Source organism: Eleutherodactylus coqui, chromosome 13 (genome assembly GCF_035609145.1).
Source record: "Eleutherodactylus coqui strain aEleCoq1 chromosome 13, aEleCoq1.hap1, whole genome shotgun sequence".
In the NCBI taxonomy this organism is placed as follows: domain Eukaryota; kingdom Metazoa; phylum Chordata; class Amphibia; order Anura; family Eleutherodactylidae; genus Eleutherodactylus; species Eleutherodactylus coqui.
The window spans coordinates 57,743,966-57,755,888 of NC_089849.1; the positions used below are offsets into that span (position 1 = coordinate 57,743,966).

The 11,923-nt window shown below is 44.0% G+C and overlaps 1 protein-coding gene across 1 annotated transcript in view; it reads left to right on the top strand.

Annotated features, from left to right (window-relative positions):
* Nucleotides 1-11,265, top strand: part of LOC136587970 (deoxynucleoside triphosphate triphosphohydrolase SAMHD1-like) — a 75,608-nt gene extending 64,343 nt beyond the window's left edge. Inside the window, exons 13-15 of the mRNA XM_066586825.1 lie at nucleotides 409-513; nucleotides 6,616-6,745; nucleotides 10,118-11,265. Coding sequence (XP_066442922.1) covers nucleotides 409-513; nucleotides 6,616-6,745; nucleotides 10,118-10,134 — 252 coding nt within the window. The 3' untranslated portion in view covers nucleotides 10,135-11,265. The remainder of the gene's footprint in view (nucleotides 1-408; nucleotides 514-6,615; nucleotides 6,746-10,117) is intronic.
* Nucleotides 11,266-11,923: the final 658 nt, after the last annotated feature.

Here is an 11,923-nt window from a genome sequence, read left to right on the forward strand (position 1 = left end):
CCAAAAACGCAGTACCAAGTTGTGCCACCGCTGAAACCGCTGCCCATTCATTTCAATGGGCAACGCAGAGCTGACAATGGCCAAAGATAGAACATGCATTGCTGTGAAAGTGCAACGTTGAAGACGCTGCGTTTTCATGCTTGTGTGAGCAGCCTCACTGAAATGAATGGGAGCGTTGCACAGCTTCACTGAAAAAGCAGCGCTAAACGCTGTAAAAACCGCCTGTGTGAGGGAGGCCTTATGCTGTAAAATCTGAAGATCATATTGAGTTTTGTAATTCCTTTGGTTTTCTTGTTTAGAGGCAGTGCAATGATTGCAAAGTTCATGAAAACACTTTAAGTAATATCTGTGCACAACAGCTGTGAATTCTAGGGTACATGGTTATTTTTGTGCCCCCTGTCAATACAGATCGTGCGTATGGATTATGGTAACATAGAGAAGAATCCAGTTGATGATATGCGGTTTTACCGGAAGTCAAATCCTAAAAAGGCTATAAAAATCTCAAAAGACGAGGTAGGATAATACTCCTTATGTTGCACTTTCGTTTTCGTTCGCAAATACAGTATAACTCATCATGGATTTTGTATTTTAACTCCTTAAAGATCATCATAGTTTGGACTTTAGGGGCATAATAATAACAATAATAATAATTTTTATTTATATAGCGCCAACATATTCCGCAGCGCTTACAAAGACCAGGGGAATACAGAAGGACAAAAAGTACAAAACATTTTAGAATCACGGTTACATGTAGTAATCAATTGAAGGAGACAGTAGGGGTGAGGGTCCTGCTCCAACGAGCTTACATACTACGAGTAATGGGGTGATACAGAAGGTGAAGGGGCTGGAGATGTGCATGGTATGGCGAGATGGAGTGTGAGCGATGTTATACACATAGACAATGGTCAGACATTAAGCTGTGTGATAGCAGAAACGGTGTGACTGCAGGGAGCAGTTAATTACGGCTAGCAGGGATTGCAGTCAGTAGTTCAGGGAGCATGTTATCAGGCGGAGTAAAGAGGGGTTTTGTTTAGGAGATGTGGTATGCATCCCTGAAGAGCTGCGTTTTTAGAGCACGTCTGACGTTTTGTGAGTCCTGGATCGCCCAGACAGCCTTTGGTAGTGCGTTCCAGAGGACTGGTGCTGCTCTGGAGAAATCTTGGAGGCGGGAATGAGAAGTTTGAATTAAAGGGGCACTCAGTCTGACTTCATTAACAGAGCAGAGAGCACGGGCTGGGTGATGGATTGAGATGAAGGAGGCAATGTAGGGCAGTGTGGCGCTGTGGAGAGCTTTATGGATGAAGGTAGTGAATTTGAATTGAATTCTGTATTTAACGGGCAGCCAGTGCAGTGACCGGCGCAGGGCAGAGGCATCTGAGTAGCGGCTGGACAGTAATATGAGCCTGGCTGCCGCATTCAGAATGGATTGGAGGGGGTAGTCTGGTGCAGGGGGTTGCAATAATCGAGCAGAGAGTGGATGAGGGCAACAGTGAGCGTTTTTAGCGAGTCCACGGTGAGAAAAGGGTCAATTCTTACAATGTTCTTGAGGTGCAGCTGACATGTTCGGGCCAGAGCTTGGATGCAGGGGGTAAAGGAGAGATCGGCGTTAAATATGACCCCAAGGCAGCGGGCATGCTGTCTGGGAGTTATGGTGGTGCCACACACTGAGATGGAGATGTCAGGATGAGGTCAGGTAGTAGAAGGCGGAAACAGCAGGTGGTCAGTTTTTGAGAGGTTCAGTTTTAGGTAGAGAGAGGATATAGTGTTAGAGACGGTGAACAGTCGGTGATGTTTTGGAGTAAAGGTGCAGAGATGTCACGGGAAGAGGTATATAACTTGTCATCAGCATACAGGTGGTATTAGAGGCCAAATCTCCTGATGGTTTGTCCAATAGGGGCTGTGTAGATAGAGAAAAGAAGGGGGCCGAGGACAGAGCCCTGGGGGACCCCAACAGCAAGGGGAAGAGGAGGGGAGGTAGAGCCAGCAAAGGAGATGCTGAAGGAGCGGTCAGATAGGTAGGAGGAGAACCAGGAGAGAGCCATGTCCTTTAGACCAATGGAGCGGAACATACTGAGGAGGAGTTTGTGGTCAACAGTGTCAAATGCTGCAGTGGTTGAGGAGGATCAGGGGGGAGTAATCGCCCCTCGATTAGGCTGTCAGGAGGTCATTTGACACCCTTGTAAGGGCAGTTTCTGTCGAGTGCAGGGGTCGGAAGCCGGACTGTAGGGGGTTGAAAAGAGAATTTTCTGATCGATAGCTTACAAGGCGGGAGTAAACCAGGCATTCCAATAGTTTTTTTCTTTTCTTTTTAGCAGTGGGGATATGATGGCTTGTTTGAAAGAAGAGGGAAAGATGCTAGAGGTCAGAGAGAGGTTGAATATAGTGGTGAGATGGGAGATAACCACTGGGGAGAGGGACCGGAGGAGGTGCGAGTGGAGAGAGTTGCTAGCGCAGGTGGTGGGGCGAGCAGAGGAGGGCAATTTGGAGACTTATTCCTCTGTCGTTGGTCGGAGTACAGGCAGTGAGCAGGAGCTAGATGCAGTATTTATGAGACTAGGGTCAGGGCTAGTCTTGGATAGGGAGGTTATTTCCTGACCAATGTCATAAATTTTTTTTTGAAGTATACAGCCAGCTCTTCAACATGGAGATCCATCACTGGGGCCTGCGGTTTAGGGCTGAAAAGAGTGAAAATTAGCAGAGACACATTTAGGGTTGTGTGATAGTGAGGATGACCTGGTAGGTAAATTTAGAGAGATGAGAACCTACTCTTCTGCCACACCTGTTATTCGGTCTTAAGTTATGAGAACAGCAGACCGCTATAGGACACTGCAGCAGGGAGTGGGGGCGGCGTGTCAGACTGCTGTATCCACGTTTCTGTGAGAACTAGGAGATTTAGCAGTAAAAACGTTGTGGATGGTGGGGAGTTTATTGCATGCTGACTGGCAGTTCCAGAGCGCACATTTAAAGGGGTCAGGAGAGGGCATGCATGGGCTAGCAGTTGGGCTTGAGGGTTTTCTTGGCGAGTCAGGTAGGGGGTAATAGTTAGGAGCAGTGGAGGGTGGGCCAGGCTTGGGAGAGATATCCCCAGCTGCTAGTAGCAGCAAGATAGTGAGGGTTAGCAGATGGTTAGGAGATTTATGAGGGCGACTTATGTTTCTCAGAGGCATTAGGGGGTTTGAGGCTTAGTAAGAAAGTAAAGAGTGCATGCGAGCTGTGGGCTGATGTGAATGGAATGTCCCACAGGTGGACATTTGAAAGAGGTTCTGAAACTGACAGCAAGGATGAGAACAGAGGTGACAGCATTAGTAATAGTTTTGAAGTGCAGGGCATTTAGGCAGAGTGTGTGGCCTACTTGTCTCCTGCTCTGTCGAACGGTGATGTTAAACTGCATTGTTCGAATGCCGAAGACACTTGTTTCCAGACACTTAGTCCTAGACACCCATGCGTGCCATAGAGACTACCACTAAATATATAGTTCCAACTAAAGACTACAGTTAGGAGCGGCATAGCGATTTTCTCTTTTCATCACGGTACTCAGAGCTATACAGCTTACAGCTGTTACAGTCCAGTCTTCGGCACAGCAGCACCTCCCATCTCCACTGGCATGTGTCCGCACCAGCCTCCACTCTGTGCTCTCGACTTTGCTGTCAATCTCCTCCCTGCCAGCCTATGCTCTCTGGATGGATGGCAATGTACAGTGGGGACAGGGGACAGCAGAGCCCAGGAGCCAATCGGCAGCTAGGGGCGTGACAGGGGCATTATCTCCAGCTAAGGCTGGTCAGCCCCTAGCTTCTGGTAGAGACAAGATACAACAGTACCTTAGAAGGGTTAATATATAAATGTACCTTAACCACTTAAGGACTGCCCATACACTATAAACATTCAGGCAGTCCTAATCTATCAAGTCTTAAAAACCTCCCTGCAGAGAATCCCCCTACAGTCCTCCCCTCCCTCTCTATACAGGCGCTCTGTAATCTGAGAGTCTAATGACAGTTCAGATCTTAGAGCTTTGCCTGGAGACCAATCAGCATGGTTTCCAGGCATGTGATGGCTGTGATAGCCAGTCATAGTCAAAGAATAAGAAAGCACCGCTGTGCCCTCCATCTCTGCAGTCAGACAGTTCATCTGATAGCTTTCCTGCATGATATGCCTCCATTCAAAACACAGGAGCGATAAACACTGGGACAGCTGTTGACCCATGAACAACCAGTCTAAAAGTACCTTTAGAGACACGAAGTTTCACTAACTTGCTACTTACCGCAGCTCAGAATAAAGCCTGTTTTACACAGGCAAAAATTGCGCAATTTTCTTGGGTTGCAGCAAATCGCATGTATGTGAAGCCCATGCTTTCCTAAGGGTCCCTTCACATTTGCAATGTTTTGTAGCATATGACATCGTGAATCAAAAAGCTTGCGGGTTTCACGATATGCCCACGACTTGCAATGTTTTGTAACCCATGTTTTCTTGTGGAGCCTTCCTCTCTGTTGCATCACTTAAAAACGTGGTTTTCGGGCGGAGTGATGCAACTTTGACAGTAGGAAATCCTACTGTAAAAGCCCTAAACTAAGCCAGCGCTTCAATGATTGGCTGTGATTCGTTTATCAAGTGCTGGCTCTCATTGGCTGAGCGCTAAGCCAATCAGAAACAGCGCTTCCTGGAGCGCAGGGATTTTTCTCACACGTGGTGCCACACAATTGCAGTATCGATGCAAGAAAACACAGCGATATCATACAGACCACCAATGCGATATCGCTGCAATTTTCTCGTAGCGATATCATGCCGCCCGTGTGAAACAGGCCTAAAAGAGCAATGGAAGTTACAGAAGTTATCAATATCTACTGTTCATTATTTTTTCCAAGTTGAGCAATCACATTCAGGTCCTGATGATTCTTTTTCGGTGTTGGCACAGACACAAATCGGGACACGTTGACTAATATTGGTCTGCCGTTATGTAATTACAGTGTAGAATATGCTGTATGGCACACAACGACTGAAGCACAGCTGGTAGTACATGGTGCAGTTGACCAACACTTTTCAGTATGGAGCTTGAAAGCGTGCCGCTTTCCCCCAACATTTCACAGGTGTCAGAAAAAGTGTCAGCTTAATAGATCTGCTATAGGGCATATACAGCAGGCTCTACAATCCAAAGCTGAAAAATGGCATCATTACATTGCTACATATAACCATCCTGCTCTACTCCTCACTGCCCAAATGCTTCACTATGCTCGTCAGGTAGGGCGTGCACACCCATGCAGACAAGGATTTGGATGATTATGACAGAACTGAGCACAAAACATGAGGTGCTGTCAGAAAAGGCTGAGATATTAATGCAACAAGTTGCCCCACCTCAGGGAAGGGATTAAAAACAACCTCCACATTGTTCTTGTATATTAAAGGGCAGTTAAAGAGGTTTTCCATTTTTTTTCTCAAGAAAAAAAATAAAATAAAAGAGCCTATATGTTCACAGGTCCTGCGTCCCTACAGCTCCAGCACCACATGTCCGTTCTCCCTGTGGGGTCTGTTTACATGCTGCAGCAGTAGTGTGAGATCAGAATGTCACAGCCTGTGCGGACAATCACAGTGGACTGCTGAGGTGTGCGATTGGCTGCAGCAGCCTTTATACAGAAAGTCACAGCCTGTGCGGACAATCACAGTGGACTGCTGAGGTGTGCGATTGGCTGCAGCAGGGTTAATACATAATGTCACAGCCTGTGCGGACAAACACAGTGGACTGCTGAGGTGTGCGATTGGCTGCAGCAGCCTTTATACAGAAAGTCACAGCCTGTGCGGACAATCACAGTGGACTGCTGAGGTGTGCGATTGGCTGCAGCAGGGTTAATACATAATGTCACAACCTGTGCGGACAAACACAGTGGACTGCTGAGGTGTGCGATTGGCTGCAGCAGGGTTAATACATAATGTCACAGCCTGTGCGGACAAACACAGTGGACTGCTGAGGTATGCGATTGGCTGCAGCAGCCTTTATACAGAAAGTCACAGCCTGTGCAGGCAATCGGTGCATCAAGTCTGACTGCTGCTTGCACTGGCATGGAGTACAGAGATGCGGTGCTGGAGCTGTTAGATGCCTTAAAATTTTTGAAACAGCTTGCCGATCCGCCAGTTTTGGGCTTTCCTTTCACCTGCCTAAATGGGTTTCAGCAATTTCCTAATGCATACTGTGATCACATTAGCAGCTGTGGCCAATCAGAGAACAGGTATAGTGGATTGGTATTTGTGACTTTTCTATGCTGCAAGGTGAGGCAAATGCTTTAATAAATGTGGCCCTATATGCTTTTGCACCTTTACCAAAAACGTTCTGTACTTGAATGATCATCCATATATAAAGGCTGTAGAAGAAGCGAAGGAAGGGAGATACATTTAAAACTAAAGCGGGGCGTTTGTTTTCAGTGCTATAGCAACATCATACATTACCCAACATGCAAATATATAGGATATAATCATTCACAGAAGAATTAGCGGATTAACTTTTGCAGTATTAATTGAACTTTCCTGATCATGAAAGGGTTAATATTTCTGTTCCCATCAAAGTCATAACATATAAAAATTATGCAATGACATAAGTCAGGATATTTATGTATACATTTGTATTCATAGGTTTCAGTAATTCTCCCAAAGGCATTTGCGGAACAGATCATCCGCGTTTACTGTACAAGAACTGATAAAGAGAGCCTGGTAGCTGCTAAAGGGGCTTTTAAGAAGTGGTGCAAGAAAAACCGGTTCCCAGGTTTGTGAAATTCCTTATTTCATTACATGATCAGATACATCCCACACCATCTCTGCACCACTGCCATTACCAGCTGTATTTTATAGTCACCTAAATAAGCTGAGACCATAATCATATAGTCAGAAGACTGAGCTGTGATCTCCTTCATTGTAACTGTGTGACAGTAGCTGTGTGATTGATCAACAGCAGTAACTGTGATAGGAGTTAGTGTCCCCCTCTAAGCAGTCAAATGATCACAAGTTCAAATCTCAAATGTACAAAAAAAAAAAAAAAAGAATTCTAAAGTTTTGAACCCCTTAATGACACAGCCCCCCTTTTTTTTTTCAATTTTTGTTTTTTCCTCCCTCCTTAAAAAAAAATCGTAACTCCTTCATTTATCCATCGCCGTCGCTGTATGAGGGCTTGTTTTTTGTGGGACAAGTTGTTGTTTTCAATGGTGCTATTTAATGTACCATATAATGTACTGAAAAACTTTTAAAAAATTCTAAGTCAAGTAAAATGGAAAAAAAACAAACATTACGCCATCTTTCAGTGCGTTTTGTTTCTACGGCGCACAAACTGCAACAAAAAAATGACACGTTTATTCTATAGGTCAGTACGATTTGTTATGATACCAAACTTGTATAGGGTTTTTTTTAACTATACTACTTTTTCTTTTTTTTTTCAAAGACATTTAATTTCTTTCAATTATTTTCTGCTGCCATCTTTTGCGCGCAATAACTTTAGTTTTCCATTGATGTGGTTGAGCGAGGGGTCTTTTTTTGCGGGATGTCCTGTAGTTTCCGTTAGTACCAATTCAGAATACATACGACTTTTTGATCGCTTTTTATTGCATTTTTTTCGGGGAAACAGGGTAACTGAAAATGCATTTTTGGCGTTTTTTTTTTTTTTTTTCGGACGACGTTCACTATGCTGGGTAAATAATGCGCTGCTTTTATAGATCGGGTTTTACAGACGCGGTGATATCAAATATGTATTTTTCTTTTATGATTTTGATTTTTTTATTTTAGATATGGCAAAAGGAGGGTGATAAACTTTTATTACTTTTGTTTTGCAATTAATAAAACTTTATTGCTTTTTTTTAAACTTTTCTTCTAAGTCACCCTGGCGGACTACAATAGGCGATGCTTTGATCGCTCCCGCAGTATGATGTAATGCTTTAGCATTACGTCATACTGCATTCTGACAATCAGCCTATCAAGGCAGCCCTGGGGCCTTTCAGAAGGTACCCGGCCGCCATGACACCTGCAGAGCTCCCCCAATCTCACCGCGGGGGGAGTCTAAAAATATATTTATCCCTTATAGTTAAGGGTGCATTCACACGAACGTATACCGGCTCGGTTTTTACGCCAAGCCGATATACGTCGTCCTCATCTGGGGGGGGGGGGTTGGTGTCAGAGCCAGGAGCAAGAACTGAGCTCCTGCCCCCTCTCTGCCTCCTCTCCACCCCCTCTCCGCCCCTCTGCACTATTTGCAATGAAAGGAGGTGGGACGGGGGGGGGGGGGGGGGGCAGGGCTAAGTGCTGAGAATTAGTCCCGCCCCATCCCGCCTCTCCCCATTGCAAATAGTGCAGAGGGGAGGAGAGGAGGCAGAGAGCCCGGTTCCTGCTCCTGGCTCGCTCTCCCTCCCTCCCCCCCCCTGCAGATGAGGACGACATATATCGGCTCGGTGTGAAAACCCAGCCGATATATGTTCGTGTGAATCCAGCCTAATACGGTAAAAAACAACTTACAGAATGCAAGAAAAATATGCAGTTTGTTATCCCACCTTTAAAAAAGTAAATAAATAAAAAGGGGGAATCAAAAATTTTCATGTACCCCAAAATCATATTGGAAAAAGGAAAAAAAACAAACAGTCTATACAAAACAAGTCCTTATACAGCCGAAATGCAAAACAATTATGAGTCTCAGAATAAAAACTCAGCAATGAAAAACTGTTTTTGTTGTTAAAGAACAAAGTTTGGATGTCATTTTTACTGTACCATGAATGCCCTAAAACCTCCACCCCCAATGGCACCATAGTTTTTTTCCCCCTCATTTCACCACACATAAAAATACTTCTATTTTTTTAATGTACCATATAATATAGTGAAAAACTGGAGTATTTTTTTTTCTACACATTAGGGATGATTTTTAGGGAAGGGCTTATATTTAACCCCTGTCGTGCCCACCAGGGCAGGTTTTTTAAAATCGTCTAATCATTGAATTTCAACTAGTTTTGCAGTTGCGTCTCAAGAGCCATAACTTTTTCATTTTTCCATTGACATGGCCATATAAGGGCTTGTTTTTTGCGGGACAAGTTGTGATTTTTTTAAACCGGGGGGAGAAAAAAAAGAAATGGGGAAAAAAGACAAAAAGGGGCCATGTCATTAAGGGGTTAAATAATGCATTAACTTCCTTCTCTGGGTCATTACGATGCACACGGATACCACATGTGTGATTGTATTTTTGATTTTTTACAAAGTAAAGGGAGACAAGTGTTTTTAAAATTTTTTTAATAATTTTTTTACTTTTTTAATTTTTTTTCCCGTCCCTTTAGGGGACTTCCACAGGGACCCATCAGGACCCCTGATCACATTCCGGGGGTCTGATGGTGACAGCCGTTTACATGCTGCAGTGACAGCCCTTTACATGCTGCAGTCACATAGACTGCAGCATGTAAAGGGTTAACACAGCAGAGATCGGAGGTTTTCTCTGATCTCTGCTGTAAGAGCTGGTACCTAGCTGTCCTCTGACAGCTAACAACCAGCTCTCCCTGCCACAGAGACCATCGGCTTGCTTCTGACAAGCCGATGGTCTCTATGGCAACCTGTAAACAAAGCAGGACATTGCCGACATGTCGGCAATATCTGCTGCTGGTTTTTCAAAGCCCTTGCTTTGTTCTCTGTGGGTCTGTGCAGGCAGAGCACAGTGCCACAGCTTGTGGCATTGTGCTCTGCAGCTCCCATAGTGATACATAGCCCGGAAATCTTCCGGGCTATGTTGCTATGAGCAGTGGAGCTCATCCCCAGAAACTTTCCGGGCGTGCCACTCAAGGGGTTAAAGCCCTTCCCCAAAAATCACTGCACACAGGCCATTGCTTTCAATGGGTCCGCCGGCAGCAGCAGTGGCCCCATTGAAAGAAATGGTGCATGGACCTGCACTCGAGTATAAGCCGAGGGGGGCTTTTTCAGCATAAAAAATGTGCTGAAAAAGTCCACTTATACTCGAGTATATAGGGTACCTCGTTCTGGATACATCTCTGGGAAACCCATGCGTCACACATTAACTATATGCATAACCTGTGTGTTGTGACTTGTGTAGATTTCTATTCTATATTGAGTATGACAACCTCTTCTTCCTAGAAATAAAGTCAGTATGTTTCTGTTTCAGAACTGTGCGAGAATTGAGATTTAAAGTTGCTCTACTTCACAAGGATTGCCTGAAGACAACCGCAACGTACCATTGTCATCACTCATTCAATTCTGCACCTGTAAAAAAAGAATCCTTGAATGGTAGAGTTGGAAGGGACTGCCAGGGTCATCGGGTCCAACCCCCTACTCGATGCAGGATCACTAAATCTTCAAACAGAGGCTGGACGGACATCTATCTGGAATGACGTCCATTGCATGAGAAATCACCACCTCCCGTGGCAACCTGTTCCCCTCATTGATTGTTCTCACTGTCAGAAAGGTTTTTTTTTCTAATCTCTAATTTGTCTCCTCTCCCTTGAGGTCTCTTCTAACTCTACCATTCTATAACTTATGTTCAGCAGGAATCAAACCATTTAGACACATTCAGCCACAATTCCTGAAAAAGATGAGATAAAACACTAATATAGGAAACAGTTTACCTGACTACTCCCCAGGTAAATTTGAGATCATATGGATTCGAAGAGAAAAAAAAGTGACAGGTGGATCTTAAAAGGAGTCATACCATGATTCATATATTACTCTGGTAGATCACACAAAACATAGGTTTTCAAATGAAAACTTAAGAACTCCTCCTATGTGTAGCTTTTACTGTGACATACTTGTTGTGGTGCTCTCTGGTGGTCTTGGGTGAACATTTTGATAGAGAATCAAGAGGAGTCCAGTGCCTGTGGTCACGTATGTTCAGCAAGACCCCTGGATCCTCTTGAACAGAAACAAAAGGAGTGATCCTTATTTCTGTGCAGGCTTGCAAAACCACTTGGTATACTAGAAGCGCTTTCTCCCCAGCGCTGGACACATTAGAGGGATGTTCCAAAATGGAATCATAAGAACAGGGGGCACCATATCACGTATACAAACAGCAATAACTAACAGCATTTTTAATGACTCCAAACTGAAAACTGCTTATGCTTTGCTTCAACAGCGTAAATATGTAATCATAAAACATTTTCCTGCTTCTTGTTTCCCATCTTGTGTTTACGGAGAATATAAACGCATAGACTGCTTGTATAGTCAGCCTTCGCTCTTTCGCTAGCCGTATATACATGACATTATATAATCTAAGATTTCTGATTTTGAAAGTAGCAAATAAAGCGTGAAATCATCTTATCAAGCAATGGTGGTTGCAGTTATTGTGTCCTCCACTACTAGATGGGCTACTACGGGTCTGTGGGCTGTCAATGTGCCAATTCACATAAGAAACCCCCCACATCATGCGATATTCTGATCCGATTTGTGGATGGAAAAAAACAAAAAAAACAAAAACACCTATTCAAAGTAAATGAGTATAAAAAAGGGAAAAAAAACAAAAAAAAAAACCTCAGACGCCATCTGTTTTCTCTCCGCATTTCATGAATCTGATGGCAAGAAGAATAAGGTAAGAAATAAAATAAAAAGGTCACAGAGGTCCCAACATAAGAGATATGCCAGTATAAGGTCACTTCTCCCCACATGTAACAGGGTCTGATCATAGTGTGAACCCACAAGTGGGCTCTTACCCTAGTGGTAATTGTACATTTTGCCCTTGTGTTACGAAATCTGCTAGTTAAGACATAAATATCCCCTCAATTCCTACAGTTATTGTACTGTCTGATGGTATATGTGGCAAAATGCCCTAGTCAGAATATTTACATGAGGAAACCTGTACAAGAATTAAGACGATGTGTACCTAAAACATCTTGGCTCGGTAAGAACAGGAGCCCAAACTCCAGTAGATAGGCACATGAATAACATGCATGGTGGCAATACTGAGTCCTTCAAATTTTAG